The sequence below is a fragment of the Nothobranchius furzeri genome, chromosome 15, assembly GCF_043380555.1.
Source record: "Nothobranchius furzeri strain GRZ-AD chromosome 15, NfurGRZ-RIMD1, whole genome shotgun sequence".
Classification (NCBI taxonomy): Eukaryota; Metazoa; Chordata; class Actinopteri; order Cyprinodontiformes; family Nothobranchiidae; genus Nothobranchius; species Nothobranchius furzeri.
In genome coordinates, this window is record NC_091755.1 from 26,129,414 (window position 1) to 26,146,613 (window position 17,200).

A 17,200-nucleotide genomic window follows, 5' to 3' on the forward strand; every position below is an offset into this window, starting at 1 on the left:
CAGTGTGCTTTTTTTGTCACAGCTTTTGCATACTTTTACATCTGCATAATTCAGAGTATAGAGCCCCAAATACTCATGCAGTCTACATGCAACAATGGATTTCATCCAGATTTCATCACAATGGGAGCATTCAGACAGACGGAAAAGGCTCAGATGAATTCATAAATCTTCTTTTTATTTTACTGTTCCAAACACATGAAGTGACCATTGAACCATGTAGTGACTTTTGCATTAAGATCAAATTTGTGTTTTCATCACCAGCTAAATTTTAATTGTTTTAAAATTTGCCTAAAGTATTTGAAAACACACTTAGGTCACCTAGAGTCCTTCAACCCTTTTGTTTAAACCCATGTGGTGAATTGATACGCTGGTGTGTGTGTGTGTGTGTGTGTGTGTGTGTGTGTGTGTGTGTGTGTGTGTGTGTGTGTGTGTGTGTGTGTGTGTGTGTGTGTGTGTGTGTGTGTGTGTGTGTGTGTGTGTGTGTGTGTGTGTGTGTGTGTGTGTTTGTCCAGATGGGCAGCAAGTTCCAGAGCTCAAGGCCAGTGTGAGGAGTGACTCAGTCAGACAAATATACGCTGTGATTTCACCAGAAACAGGAATAACGACGCCCGCTGGCAGCTTTGACTGGGTTTCATCCACTAATAAAAAAACAAAAAAAATCTGATTTAACAGTTTTAGTTTACATGTCATCTTTGTAGAATAAGCTCAGTAACAGAAATGTGTTTTTCAAGCTATTGAAACCTAAAGATAATGTTTAACTTTGTGTTTGATGGGTGTTCTTGCTGCAGGGGGGAGGGTTTGCAGATAGAGGAGATCTAAAAGGTGGGGCGGAGAGTGTTGGGGGGTCGTGGAGAACACAGGCTGATGTTGCATACTCTGCATTCCTCAGGTGCTGTCAGGACTGCATGCTCAGTAATTACCTTCCTGTGAAAATTTGCACAAAAGCACCACTTTGCTAGCAAATCCAAAGAGCACAAGCAAGATTTTAATCTTTTCTTACAGGAATGCTGATATGTGTAATTTTTAACTCACCAGAAAAGTGAAGCCATGTCAAACATCAGCTTTATTTTTTCTCTAAACTTCATAGGAGGCCTAATGGGGCTCCTTCACACTCAGATTTTCTACCAAGCTTGCATAAAAAGAGACGAGTTTTGCTTTACTCCCTCTGAATGTTGTTCTTTTCTTTTATTCTTTTTGTCAGATGCTTTCACCTTCATTGCTGACATAACTGGGATCAAAGAGAAAGCAGGTTCTTGCTGTCTGGGAACACTCTGCTCCCCGCTCGGATTTTGTTTTGCTCTTCTTGGCCAGCTCGCTCAGAGCTGAAGGATTGTGTGCAGATGTGCTTGGAGGAAGGCCAGCCCCTCTGCCCTGGGAGAACATGTGGTCTGGGAGTGTTTACGTTGGCACTCTTTCAAGCTGTCTCCCACACAGCACGCTGGCGTCTTGTCTCTTTTTTGGATGACAGTGCTCAACGCATCTTCAATGAAAGGGGCTTTCTGGGGTTGAGGTGACACCAGAACCACTGGTTCTCTCCTGCCAGAAAACAAGAAAACTCAAATAAATATTTCTTGAAAAGGAGCACAAGCACTAATATTTGTGAAATAAATATATTTTATAGAGCACTGAAACATTTGAAAGAGCGTGGACTGAAATGTGTTCTGATTAAATAAAGATCCAGACACTTGGGACAAGTTTTTCTCAGATTCTCCACATACTTCACATTCTCTCCCAAGATTTAGGCTCAGGAAAAACATCTGGAAACTGAAAATCCATAAAAAGAATGTTTCCTTCTTTCTAAACACTCAGCATAAGAACATATCAGAATCATTGTTACAGAAGTCTCTAATGATGCTACTAACTATAACTAAACATTTTCATGAAAAAAAAACTAATGCCAAATACAACTTTAAATCTGATTTCATTTATATTGTTTACCCAATTTAGGCTAGATTTCTCTGTAAAATGTGTGTATACAGTGCCCCCTGCTGGCTGGATACATTATGTTGTTTAATAAAGGGTTTGTCCTTTTGAAAAAAATACTAATTACGCCATTAATTGTAAGTATAACTGTAATAATGTAACTAACTGAACATCGTATTATGACTTTTACATTTATATAGAGCTATTTGTTCTCACTGATATATAATTCTAGCTTCATTTTTTCAAGTCTGAATTTCCAAAGCATGGATTTATTTTAACTAAACTAACCAGCCAACTAAAACATGAAATCTATCCAAACCTCTAATTGTTTACTCAGACAGATCATCCTCCATAAAAAAAATTCATTGGACTTTAAACAATGAATCTGCACCAGATCGGGATTATTACTCAATCTCGCACCTTTTGCATTTTTCCACTCTTGCAAAAAAAAAAATAAAAATAAAAATAAAAAAATAAAATAAAATAAAATAACTTTAACTAAAATAAAATTAACACGAAATGTTTCATCGTTAGTGGAAATATTGTTGAGATTATTTAGATGTTTCTGGACTGAAAACATTAACACACAGTCGGCAGTGTAGCCTTGAAGCAAGGTCGCAGGTTTGAATCTCAGCTATGAGCTTTCTGTACGGAGTTTGCATGTTTTTACTCATGCATGTGTGCTTTTCCTCCCAAAGACCAAAACTATGTCTCTGTGTAGACCTGACCTGGGGTGAACTGGAGGCCTGTCCAGGGTGGCCCCTGTCTCTACAGTGGCTTACACAAGATCCTAACCTATATTGATGAGTATCATGCAAGTAGAATTTTTCCGCCACTAGGGGGCATGCTTTGATGAAAAATACTGAGTTTGAAGTAAAACATTGACCTCAGCTGATCTTGCTTTTCCATATAAACTAAAAACAATATATCTGAACTGATTATTCTCAATGTAGTTATGTATTTTTAAAGACCGTTATTTGCTTTCTTAAATTTACTTATAAAAGTCCCATGTTAGAAAACTCTTGAAAAAATGCAGACATTTATGTTGTATTATATTATGAACATTGTTTAAAGTAAAATCAACTTTGTCTTGTGAAGAAGGCAGTTAAACTCACGTTGAGCCAACATGGCTGCTCTATGAGCGCCTGTTGCGTCCAGTTTATATTGAAGGCAAGCCAATTTATCATATAACAGTTAAACAGACTTCGCAAAGCATTATTTCATTTCTGCGTTCATATTCGTCACAAATGTTGCAGATATTCAGGAATGTGTCACTATTAATTATACGGATTTCATAACATTTAACAATGACTGAAAACAATGTTGTTAAGCCAAAATCACATTTCAAAAATAAATTACGATATCGGACGTCCACATTAATCATTAAACAAATGCTTTCAAGTTATGTTCAAAAATCTGGAGACATTATAATTGTAGAATGAATGCTACAAGTAGAGAAACGAGAGCTTAGTTTTATTAAATGTTAAAAAGGCTTGCCATATATTCTCCCTCCTCCGCGGTCAGGGGTAAGAAAGCCTTTCGCGAAAAAAGCGCATGAAATTAGAGAAAAAGAGAGAAAGATGTGACTTCTGAGCATGCGCACTTTAATCGTTTAGAAATCCCATTTTTTTGAGTACTTGAGCGTTACGTCACGAGCTCGTATGAGAGAGGCTGACCATCCACTCATGCACCCACATGCGCAGGGAGACGCTGGCGCTCCGACGGAACAAACCTGTTTTTTACCTTTCCGTTTGGGTTTTGGGGATCTGCACGGACTGAGCCGAGCGCACTCACTCAGTATCTGAAGCGCATCTTGTTGTGCGTACAGCAGCAGCACGGTTCCGGTGGCACAGGGAGCTGTGAAGTAGAGAAGACCCCCATCGACAGGCACAGACTGGGAGAAAGAGGCTACACACGCATCATGATGTCTGAATACCGATAATTTAACATAAATATATTTGACTGCGCTGCTGCTTCGTTTGTAGCCTCATCAGGGCTGTAGCAGGTCTCCTTTTATCGCCGGAGCTCGTCTGAACAGGCTTGAGGGTGCAACTGGAGGGACAATCGCACCCCGGACCACTCACGGTTCGGATGAGGTGGTTGATCGGGCTGTTTGCTTTCACAAATCCAGCCAACTGTTCCTCTATTACCAGCAGTGCCATCGGGCATTGCTCAGGAGATGGCGATGAGGTTGTTCTACTTGGGATTTATTCTCTGCTTGGAGGTCATATCTCCTAACGGTGAAACCGTAGGTAAGAAGCCTGTTGTGTCATCCTTTCCCCCCACAGAGCACTTCTCACAGCAAAGCATCTGTGCACAGGCCTGCGATCAAGGCAGAAGCGGATCTTGTAGGCTGTATTTATTCTAAGGTATTATTGTGCCACACAAGACTTATTAAAAGGGGAATGCACCGCACAAATAAACAGCACTGATGTGTTCTGGCCTAAAATATGTGTCTGCGTCAGAGCAGACAAAAAGGGCCTTCCTGTGGGGACAGCAGATAGGGAGGTTATTCACTGTTTGAATATTCAGCAGGTAGAAAAAGCATCGCAACATTTAGGATGTTTACTCAAAAACGTCTCATCTCATCCCCCTAATAATAATAGTAACAATACCAGGCCTTATTAATGTCTGCAGCTGATAGCAGCATCCTGGTGCTTATTCGTAAAATCGGAACTCTAGGAAGACGTAGGGGGTGATCTCAGATCAGTTTTCATGTTTGTTGTCAGTAACTTTGCGCATGAAAACAGCGTTTGTCTGCTGTCTCTTAATGGCGTGGTTTGTCCCGACGTGCAGCCCCACTGGGAATAACAGTTTATTGGTGACAGCTAGGCGCTCTCTGAGAGTGAAATGAATAGTCGTACATTGATCCTCTTACGTCCCGGGAGCTCCTTAATGCTCCCCAATCCCTGATGGTAATTATGAGGTATCAAGTGCACCATTTCTCTTGCGACATGACTGTTGAACTAACTCTAGCCCCCTTTTGGGATGTCCCTTTACATTTTATTTCCGGTATCAACATTTAGTTCTACCTCTAAAACTGAAAATAAGTTGAAAGTAATTTACTTACATGTATTTTAAGTGTCATTGGGTTTATTTTCACTCAGAGTTTCGGAACAGAAGAGCAAACACCCTCAAATCTAGACTTTTGCTTCACACTTTTACAGGCCTGCTCTGTTTCAGAGGATCTTACATAAATTAGGGCTGTTCAGAAGGAAAGCTGTCGCTGAGGTTGCACAAGTATGCAAGCTCCACCCTCCTCCTCCGTCACTATGCAACATCTGGACACAGGGAGACCATTAATCCAAGTTAGATGTGACTGAAAAGGGATGGCTGAGGGTGAGGGAGGGGTGAAGCGAAGGACCAGTCTACTGAAGTTGACACGTAGTTAGATAAAAATGTTGTTTCTTTGTATTTTCCTTTCAAGCATCCAGGCTTTTATATTTTTACCTCAATCTTCCCATTGTTTCTCACTGTTGATCTACTCAAAATTGACCTATGAGTCATTCAATTCAATTCAAAGATACTTTATTAATCCCAGAGGGAAATTAGAGTTTCAGTACACACAATTCTGAGATCAGACATACATACATAGGCATAGACACATGACAAGAATTGGTGACTATGGTCATTCGCAATCTGAGTCGAGCTACCTTAATAGAGATCAGAGGGTTTTATATATGAGGATTGAGTCAGGTGGAGGAAAAAAAGGCACTTCAGAGTTACCCTCCATGGGGGGCAGCTTTGCTATGCAAAAAACACCTCAGACAGAAATGCAACAGATTTCAGACATAACACAACATAAGTGTCCACTAGGTGGGGAGGTAGGGTTGGGGACTCTCCACACATCAGTGCATGCAGCCAAGATAAGCAGCGCTCGTCACCTCCGTTTGGATAGGGGAGGGAGGTAGTTTGGTTTAGAAAGCACAGTGACTCCTGGAAACGATTCAGCGGCCTTCACCGGTCGCAGTCCCGCCCAGGCTGGGATAGGGAGACAGAGTTGTCATGGCGACGTCCGCATTCCACATTTCTTCTGAGGGGGAGTAATCTGTTCAGCCTCACAGGCTCAAGGGCACCAGATTCAGATAAGAACTTGTTTTGGGGCTAGACAGAGATAATTTCCTCTCTGTCTTAAAGTTCTGTTCGTCTTCAACCCCTCTAAATCCAATAATGGCGTAATTAATCTATCCCAATCCGTGCTGATCTGTCAACTTTCTCCTTGATCGAATCCACCTTCTGTGCCAGAGTCTGAATCTCAGCCAAAGTTCCAAGCTTACGACTCATCTCGACAATTACATGAGTTTGTGCGTTCACAGCGCGGTGTAATCCATCCCTGAGCTCCGGGATTGAGCCAATATTCCTCGACAGCTCATTGATTTTCCGGTAAGCCAGGTAACTGCTCAGGCCAAAAAGCAAGAAACCTGACACCAACACCACTAATATCCACACGTCTTCAGAATCCTCTGCAGACAGTTGAGAGAGGCAGATCAGGTTCCACTGTTTCCAGGAGTCCATGATATGCCCAACCGGCCCTGTCCCAGAGGGGCACCCGGGAGCCCCTTCTCCCGTTCTCATCGTAGAAAAAAATTTTGTCAATCGTGTTGAGAGACCAACTGACCAGATACATTTTTAATAATTTCCAGTTTCCAGAAAAAATGCAGGAGCGCCGTACACCCAAAGACAGACAAAAAACAGAGAAGGAACCATTGCATCATTTAATGGATCACCATGAGTCTCTGAAAAGATTTTAGACAAGAGGAAAAGGAGAAATTAGGAGCATGAGTGGTGGCTTAAGTCTTTTACTCAGTTTTTTACATACTTTTGAGTTAAAAATAGAAGCAACAGACTACTATCATGTCATTCTGACCAGCTGATTTACTGGTGTCTAACTGGAACAGTCATTTAAAATGGTTAAAGTGGCTGTTTGGTTTAATTTTCTGTCTTAAATTGGTTGCATTTAAAATGTGCCAGATTTATAACAATATTCAGAAGATAATCATTGATCTAGTTGTTAGAAACAACAGGGCTTTTATTTTGAAGGTTTCTTCCTCTTTTCATTAGTGATGTTTATCACAGACAGCATCAGGTCCTGGATGCATTAAGCAATATTGGTTCACTGGAGAACTTGGCTCTTTTTTTGAACAACAAAACCAACTCCCCTGCAGCAGTCTGGCTTATTCTGAACAGCTTTGCCATTTCTGATTTACGCCTTCAAGCTTCTAATAAAATTCATCATAGGATTGTCTTGATTATAAAGATCTGACTGTCTTCAGGGAATTAATTTTTCAGTGATTCATCATCTGTTTTCTGATTTATTGTACAAATCCTCCAGAAATTAATGTAAAAAAAATTCAAATTAATGAAGTTGAAAAACTTCAAACTGAATATTATTTATAATATTAGAAGTTGCAGTTTTTTTTAATTGTACAAAGAAATAATCTACATATTAATTTTACATCCAGTTTTCAGCCATTTTCATTGACAGTGCAGCATTGAGTCAAGAACACGAGTGTTTACGTTTAGATATGTAGAAAATCCTCATCTCCTGTAAGAAGCTGCAGAATCCTGTCGGTGGAACGTTTAAATGTGGGTCCGTGGCTGATGAGGCTGAATTCCTGAAGCGTGCGGCGTGTTTGCCTGACCCTTTTAAAAGGACCCTTTTCTCAGAAACGCCACTGGAAACATCCGCCTCAAAAATTCAGCAACCTTCATCCAAATTCAACAGATAATCAGACTTGGATTATTCTCTGGAACCTCACAAAGAGGAAGTGTTCTTTTCTTTCTTTTCACCAGACACTGATTTTGTTGGCTGCAAACAAGTCCGACAACTCGGATAGTTAATGACCTGCTGACATTCAGACTCTCACAAGTAAATGTGGGTTAAACAAATGATTTTTGAGGTAAAGTAAATTACCAGATGTGGATCATCTTTTGGCATCTGCAGGATTTCACATAAAGTTTAAAGTGCGGGTGTTTGGCTTTTTGATTCTGTGTGAAAACAATCTTGAAACGATGACAGCAGATGGAGATTCTTGACTTCAGTCTGAGAATAGAGCTCACTTTCATCCCCCAATCTGCAGTCAACTGTTACCAGAAGGTAAAATCGGGTCAGCATTGATGCTTGTGTGGTTTTGCCCACATATTGTAGGCGTGAGAGCGAGACGGCACTGTTTGTTGACAGAATCACAGGAGTTAACTGTAATTGGTATTTTCTGCCAGCTACATCACTATTTACCCGCTTTGAAGCCTGTGATCCTGAAAAGGAATGCAGTGGCTTCTTTAATTAAAGCAGGAAGTGTAGGTTTGGGTTAATTCAGACCTTTAACATTCGCTTTTGTCAGATGATAAATCAAGCCTTGCTGTTCTCTTTCAGGTTTCCATTTTCAAGTATTAAAATATGCAGTTTTTACTTTCGATTTGGCACAATTGTGTGAATAATAGTTTACTTTTTAATTTATAGATGTGAACATATTGCACAGTACTTCACCATACTAATATAAATTTCATTCTGCCTTTATGGGAGATATTTTTTGTCTTTTTGTTTTGGGCTTTTTAAAATTTCCAGCTCTTTTCACCAGCTAGGGGACTGACTGAAATAATTTATTGCTTTTTCATCATGTTGTGTGTTGGGGTCCTGCCCTCATGAGAAAATTACTATGCAGTATGTTCTCCAAAGGACTGTGCATCTACGCCCTGAAGCGTAGACAATATCAGCTCCAGCAGGGACTCCATGTCCCATGATCCTCTGCAGTTGGCAGCAGCTTGATGATGTCATCACGCGATGCCAAGTCTGACCGGCCAGTGGATACCGGCCGCCACAGAGACCACCCGCTGGACGAGTCTATAAAGTCGAGGCGCAGAGCGGAACTCGCTCTCTTCCCGTCCAGTTCATCTGGTGTAAGGAGACACCCCCCCCCCCCCCCCGCCTCTGCTCCTACCGTTCCAGACAGCGCGTGCATGAGGCCTAGCTGTTGAGATCAACGGAACAACGCCATCTGATCTGCTCAGCCCCGGACACAGAGGGGGACGCCTTGTGTTCGTTCATTCAAGATTTTTTTTTCCTTTTTTTATCTCTGTCTTTCTCTCCCGCTTCTCTATTAGTCCAAAACAAGCGGTCGACCACGTGACTGCTTTAAAATAACAGACGGTCTCTCTCTTCCGTACCAAAAGCGCAGACGGACATCTCGAAGTAAGCTCCGTTTCTTTATTGTTTAATATCGAAGTTTGTTTATGCTGTGGCCAGGCTGACAGACTGTTTAGATATGTGATTTGCCTTTATGACTGATCTGTTGTTTTTTTTCTTGATCTTTGTGAAGCGATTTGAAGTGTTTTGATTAAGTTTACTGTGAACGTTTTCTCACACCGTCAAATACGCGTCTGATCAGTGTCCCAAATCCACCGATTGTGCGTGTTTGGGAAGATAAGCTAAATTCCACACACACACAGTTCGATCCTTTGGTCAGCCAAACAAAGGTTCTGCCATTATGTTTTCAAAACTCCCTCCAGTTTGGTAATCAGCTGTCTCTGCCAGATAACATCATCATCTCATCCCACTGGTCTGATTAGATCGTTACTTCACATTATCATTCCATGGTTTCATTGCTTGTTGTTTGTTTGATAAAATCAGTTGGTTGATATATTGATTGGCTAGCGCTTTGGAGGAGCTGAGGTGATTATATTAGTTAATAAATGTTATTGCCAAGTAAGTTTTGTCACAAGTGAATTTGTCTTTGTTGGATAGAATATGACCGCTGCTCGTTAAAAGAATTTTACGAACTTTAGACAGATTGATAGAGGTTTGGATTCATTTTTCCCCTATAAAAAGGGGTGGTGCCCCGAGGCATATCCACGGATATCCTAATTACGTAATAAATAGGTAAATATTTCCATATTTACGAATTTTATTGATGAATCCAAAGAGTAAGTAAAGCTTACAAATTATTTGTTGGCTAATAACCACAACATGTGTATATAATCCAATTAGATTGTACTTACTTCCACTCCAAACAATAAAAAGATCAAGATAATCAGCAAAAAATGTTTATTTATGGCTTTGTTACATTCCACAGTGTAAGCAGGCTCTTTATTTTGTTATGCCTTTGGAATCACACACCTACCCTTCTGAAGGCTAAACTTGTGCTTATTTAGTGGTATTTTATAGCATCTGGTTAAGTAAAGAAGATGGAACAAGTACAAAACACACAGTGCATCAAAAAGCATCCAATTTATTCTCAGCTTGAGCATCAAGGTTCACATAGCTGCTCTCCTCTAGCGTAGAAATCTAGACATACCATAGCAGTAGTAAAGGATTTTGCCTCAGCAGGTCTACCACTTGCTCAGCTAAGTTTGGGCTGGGCCAATCACATCACTCTGTGTATGTGGAGAGCTGATAGGCAGGCTTAGTACCATGCAGAGCTATGCCGGAGCAAAACAACAAAGATGGCGGAGGCTATGGAATGGCGTTAGTTTGAAATGACTATGGTATCATCTTTGGATGATTTAGACTTGAGCTTTTCTTTAGCCCTTTTTAAAAGACACGTGCCAACAAATCGGTGTAATATTTCTGCAACGGTGTGTCTTATAAAAACACTGGCATTGTGTCAACATGGCATTGCGCAAATTTTTTGGCATTCGTTCCGCCTCGCTTGGGAATAATATTGCAGTAATTGTCTGTCTTATAAAGATTTACCGGTCGATCTAGGTTCCTACCCTCACCTATTTTCACAAGCTTTGGGTAGTGACCGAAAGAACGAGATTGTGGGTACAAGCAGCCATACTGAGTTTTCTCCAAAGGGTGGCTGGGCTCTCCCTTAGAGAAAGGGTGAGAAGCTTGGCCATCTGGGAGAGGCTCTACATCAGGGGTGGGCAATTATTTTTTCCATGGGGCCACATGAGAAATAGAAAATATTGTGGAGGGCCAGGCCAAAAGGCTGAAGTCAATTATGCATAATATTAATGGTATTTCTTTATAAAAAGCAGTAAATACCATTGTTTTTTCAAGCTGGTAAGAGTAGACTATATGTTATAAATGAGCAAAAAGGAAAAAGTGAGGTTGGCTTACAAAAATGTGATTTATTCAAATTTCCCAAGGCAATGGTAAACAAAGTGCGCATTTGGTTTTTGTTAAACATTTGTGACTTATATTAGTTAACAGTTTCAGTCACATTCACTCCTAAACACATTTTGAGTTTCAAATATTGTTGGAAAGAGGTTCTTAGCATTCTACAGACACACAGAATTGTCTGTAAAATAAAACCACTGAACTGTGATCTTGAGAAAGAGGTTTAAAAAAAAGTGTCACAGCTAGTTGCCTACATGTGTGGTCCAAACACCTTATTTTGTGTTTTTAAGCGATTTTTTTCTTATTCAGTGATAGAAATCTAGTCTCTGCTGGGCTTTAATGAGTGCATCAAAGTCAGGTTGAATGTCTGAGGTGGAGATGCGAAGCAAAATGATCATCAGTGAGAGAGGATCTATACCTGGATTTTGTAAACTTCATCATTGAAAATGTTTGTTCACAAATAGAGCCGAAGAGAACCAACATCTTCTGAGCATGTCTCCTCAGGTTTGGAAAGTTCTCCTCCTTAAGAGAAGAGTAGAAATCCAGCAGAGATCCTGAATCTCTGCTTTCAAGTCCCAAACCCTCTTCAGCACTTCCCCAGGCTGAGCCATCTGACAGCTGTGTGGAGTCCTCCAAAAGAGCCACAAACTGTCTGTGATTCATTGCCCGTGCCCTGATGAAGTTTATTATTTTAGTAACAACATCAGTAACATGGTTGATTTTTAACACTGACTTGCACAACACATGTTGGTGTATAATACAATGCAAAAACATCAATTTTTGATCTGCATAGATTTCTGTCACTTTATCTTGCATGCGTTTCAAAAGTCCGACATTTTTCCCTGTAAGATTTGGACAACCGTCTGTTGTGACACCTGACAGTCTCTCCCATTTCAATCCCAGTGTCCGTGCACGCATTTACCTCTGTAAAAACATCACTCCCTGTCGTTGTCCCTTTCATCGACCGCATTGCTGCCAGCTCCTCTGTGAGCTCCGTTATCCCCCGGACAAATACGAGCAGCTGGGCTGTGTCACGGACATCACAGCTCTCGTCTAAGGCCAATGAGAAAAAGTCAAAACTTGCCACTTCACGTTGCAGCTGAAGCTCCAGGTTCCCCGCAATGTCCTCGATCCTCCTGGTCACGGTTCGCCTGGACAGCGGGATTTGCTCAAATGGGCCTTTTTTCAGGGCATATTAGTGCGGCAGAGTCCACCATGCACTCTTTGACAAACTCTCCCTCCGAAAACGGCTTGCTGTTTTTAGCTATTTTGTGGGACATCACAAAGCTGGTCCTGGTTGCTGCATCCCTGGATGTGTGAAGCTTAGTAAAAAAGCCTTGCTGCTTTTGCAACTTTGCTAGCAAAGCTTCGGATGTCCGTGCCCTCTCAGCATCAGATGAGTTCTTGTATTTTTGTTTCTTGTCGTAATGCCGACTCAAATTGTAGTCCTTAAACACGGCAATCTCCTCCCCGCAAACCAAACACACGGCTTTGCCTCCGACTTCAATAAAAAAATACTTAGCAGTCCAATTTTAGTTGAAAATCCTGCATTCGGCATCTTTCTTTCTTTTTTCTTTTTTTTTGCATGAGCGCAGCGGACATTTATGGGGCTACAATCACCATGTCAACCGCGGGCACTTGTTGCTATACGTATTGCGTCATTGTGCACGTAAAAAACAACTTCAAAATAAAAGCAATGCAGCCTTAGCCCATGCATGAGGTAAAATGAGAAAATACATTTATTTTGTAATTTCCAATTAAACTTATGCGGGCCGGTCAAAGTCAACCAAAGGGCCGTATGTGGCCCGCGGGCCGTAAAATGCCCAGGTCTGCTCTACATCGAGAGGAGCCAGTTGAGGTGGCTCGGGCATCTGATTAGAATGCCTCCTGGACGCCTCTCTGGTGAGGTTTTCTGGGCACGTCCAACCGGGAGAAGGCCTAAAGGAAGATCCAGGACACCCTCGAGGGACTATGTCTCACGGCTGGTCAGGGAGCGTCTTAGGATTCTCCTGGAGGAGCTGGTCCAAGTGGCTGGGGAGAGGGAAGTTTGGGCCTTCCTGCTTAGGCTACTGCTCCCGTGACCCGACCCTGGATAAGTGGCCGAAAATGGATGGATGGATGGATATATATATATATATATATATATATATATATATATATATATATATATATATATATATATATATTGTCTAAATCAACATACATATTTTATAGTGGTTCATTCTAGTATGAGAAAAGTAATATTCTTTAAAGGATGAAAAGTTACTGATATATATCTTTGTATCAATCTCCTTAAAATGTGAACTCTGGAAAGTGTTTTCTGAATTATAAGCACTATTCATGTAAAATAATTAAGATTTTTTATCTCATTTGGTTGTTTCCATGTTCACTCCTGGTCGGTCCTTCATACTTTCCCTAATCATGTCGCAGCCAATAACCAGTCAGTTTTTGCTCTGATTGGGTCACAATGGTACCGAAGAATCAGAATTGGATCAGCAATTTTGGGTGTGTGGTCGATTAAATAAAAAGTCAATTGTCCTATAAAATAATACATTATTATTAAAAATATTTTATATATTTAGCTTGTCCTATATGGTATATAACATGGTTTTTTATTTGGAAGTCTAAAGATCATCCATGAAGGGTTTATGAGGTCATCCCTATAGGCATAAAGCAGACCTCAGCCTATTTGCATGCATTGTTTGGGAGCCATTCCCAGTCATCATTAGGCAGTAACATTCCTCCTGCTACCTTCTTTAGAGAGTAATGAGGTGGTCACAGTCATTAAATCACACTTAACAGTCACCCCTCAGTTGAAGTAAATCAACTTGATTAGAGGCTCTGACTTGGTTCTTCATTCCTACCTTTTCCTGTTAGCTTTAAAAAACAAATTCAAGCCAGGATTTACAGGCTTCTGAGTTGAAGAGAATGCCCGAGTTTATGTGGTTCAGCCTTCATTTTGTGGCTCCTTTATTCTTTTTTTTTTATATTTGCAGAATCACGATTGGCTGTTTCTCTGTGGTTTCACATAGCTGTGCTGTGCAGAAACTTCAGGATTGGTGTAGAACAACTCTCCTGCTGTATAAGCTTGTTTAGTTTAGTTTCTGTCAATCCCACCTACTCTGCAGGAGACTGTGTCTTACAATAACCTTGCAAGGCTACCTTCGAGATCAACGCTGGACTCTTTTCTTGTGAGATGTCATAAAGACTAGGCTTTGTGGAATGAAAGTTGGTATCTGCTGATGCATATGCATCTAATTTTACGCATAATATAAAAATTCCAGGTCACACATGTCCACTGCTAGCTTGTTTTACTGGTTTACTGGCTTTTGACGGGGCATGGTCAAAGGTAAGAGAGTTTCCACTGAAAGGCCACTGCAGTGTCACATTGCTTCTTATGTTGAGGAGTTAAAGCCTTTTTGATTCAACATAAGGGTCATTGTTTTGAAATGCACAGTGACAACACCTTTGAACTTGGATTTCATGGATCTAGTTTCTTACCCTGATCGTTTTGGTGCGTTGTCACTCCAACCAGAAAGATCCAAAGTCGTTTATGATGAGAAACACTGCTTTCTCTTGTCATTGTTTCTGCAGCCAGCACCATGGTTTTATTTATTTCTACTCAGCATTTCACATTCCTGTTTGTACTGTTGTCTTTTCACAGCATTTAATTAGATCCATGCTCTGTTTCTTCACCTCTGAATAATCCGCAATGTCATTGGGTTAGTTTAAATACTTCTATGGGTTCAGTTTGAGAAGCAGATAAACAAATTTTAAATCCCAAATCAAAACGTACCAAAACCCTATACATATAAGAGTCAAAGGTCTTCTCATTGAATTTCAATGCAAACTGTTTATTTATAGCACTTTCTTGTTGTAAAGTTCCACACATGAAACCCATTAGAAGCTCTGGAATGTTCTGTGTGGATCTGCAGTTGATCTGTGGAGTTGGATGGACAGATTCAGGAAGAAGAAAAATAGGTCAATGTTGCAACCCAGCTGGTGTTGCTGTCTGGAGGCCTCCATCACTGCTGAAATGGTGTGCCACAACAATATTTACTCACCGCCTCAAATTGTTCCATCCCAAAGTGTTCCTCTCAACCTTTGAGATTGCTTTTTGGATTACATCAAAAGAGAGCTTAAATTGCCTCTTGTTGATGAACAGATGGCCTTGAAACCACTCGATCAAGCTCGAGGAGTCTGTCTCCATAAACTGTACTTTTATGCAATTGCTCATTCGCTCATGTACAATGCTCTTTTTCTATGTATGGTGCCTGAGGCCAGCTCGTTGTGTCTTGCTTAGACAGAGATGAGGTCTAGTGAACCTGAGTAATGAAATACAACATGTGCTCCAAATGTCTGGCAGCTCTCTTGGAGTCAAATCAAGTCAAACACATTCTTGAATGTATAGTAACTTAAAAATTTACAGCATTGGGTGTGTGATGGCTTTGGATTTCAATGTTTGTTCTGTTAAATTATGAAGGAGTTCATGTAAATGCTTTATTATAATGATTTGCAGTTCTTCAGCCCTGAACTTTTTGCTAATATTTGATTTATTCATTTGCCAAAATTATGAGGATAGACAAAAAGTTCAGAGTGCCTTTTTTGTTTGCTTTGGCACAAACCTCTAGGATGTTGGCAACCTTTAGGTCTGAGAAATGGTGCGCCGGTATATTGGTTCCCCACGGGAATGACTTACAAGGCATTCATTCCTACTAGAGACCACTACACAATACACAAATGTGTTGATTAAACGAGTTACCCACTCCTTAAAATATAATTATTGACATACTTGCCTTGTAGAGCCTTTGAACGTGCACCAACTTACAAAGAACATTAAGCAACTGAAAGAAACTCAGTGTTTGCTGTTTCTTTCTTCTATTTAAGGTCATTAAAGAAAGAAGCATGCTTTCCATTTGTTCTATTTTTTCTCCCAGTGAGGCCAGAAAATAACCCTTTAGTAATCACTAATCAGTGCTGTCAGCATTGTTGGATGGATATTAGTCAGCGGTCTAAATATAAATATTCCACTTTTAGCTGGGAATGTAGTGTACTTATTCTGATATTACTTTACCATTTTATTAACAGCTGAGTTTTCAAACAGCGTCTCAGTTTTGGCTGTGATTGTTTTAATTGAAAAGATTTTATTAAGAAGAAACGCTTATTAGGTTCTTGTTGCATTAGTGTTTTTATTATCTGATTAAATTCGTTGGGCGTTCTTATTCGCCATTAAAAAAAACTGAACATAAATGCAACATTTCAATAGGCTCTTTGAACATCTTACAATCTGTCATTGCTTGGGTCGTTAATTTAGGAGGAAAAAAGTCATCTTTGTATGCTGAACTAACAATTCACAGCCCTGTCAGCGATATTCCAGTTTGCTGTGAGAGAGGGCTGCTGAAGGGGAGTTCTGTCAGTCTGTCTTTCAGTCCTCAAACGCCTCATCAGCCACAACCACTTAGGCTCTGAGGTTCTCCCCTCTGTGACCATTTTCATGCTGGTGGGTAAAACGAGGATATAATTAGAACCCACAATGTTTTTTATCTAGTTTAATGCCTGCTCATAAGGAATAGCTGGATCACTCCAGCTGCTTCACACACAAACCAGAATCCAGAGGAATGCTTTCACTTGCTTTCACTTGTTGAAAAGGTTTGATGCTGTTACTCATTTCGGCTCAGGGCTTATTGAGAATGTCTGTTTTTGGTTATTTTGGCAGATTAGATCACAACGCATAAGCACAGACGAATTGTGGATATTTGCTGTCATTAAAGATGGAGCAGGAGTTAGTTTTGCTGACAGAAAACCAAACCAATCAGCTGGCTTTGAGTCATTTCCTGTCCTTTTAATTCTTTCACAGATTTGTGAGCGTGCACACTTGTCTTTACCTAATCAGTGCTGTTTGTGCTTTACTCTACTGCTTTCAGTCATATCTCAAATATGAAATTAAAGATTTATGATTTCTATTGTCAATTATGTCTAAAAGCCGGTTTCAAGTCATCTGCAGCAGTCGTGTCTAACATTGGGCATGATGGTTATTCTGTTGCTCTAAAGTCTGAAACTTAACTCTGACTCTTTAATCTCTTCAAGTATCAACGTTCTGTTCTTATAAAGAGTATGCTGCATTTTGATCCTAGCAGCCTATTCTGCCTCTAATAGTTTGACAAAAAAAGAGATAATAGTATTGTTGGATGCATGCTTCGCTGTCACATAAAAGGA

General features: G+C 40.4%; 1 protein-coding gene across 2 annotated transcripts in view; it reads left to right on the plus strand.

Moving 5' to 3' along the window:
- Positions 1-3,872: 3,872 nt before the first annotated feature.
- Positions 3,873-17,200, plus strand: part of lrp1ab (low density lipoprotein receptor-related protein 1Ab) — an 89,133-nt gene continuing 75,805 nt past the window's right edge. For both annotated transcript variants that reach the window (XM_015967901.3, XM_015967902.3), the window contains exon 1: positions 3,873-4,175. In XM_015967901.3, coding sequence (XP_015823387.3) covers positions 4,103-4,175 — 73 coding nt within the window. In that variant the 5' untranslated portion in view covers positions 3,873-4,102. The remainder of the gene's footprint in view (positions 4,176-17,200) is intronic.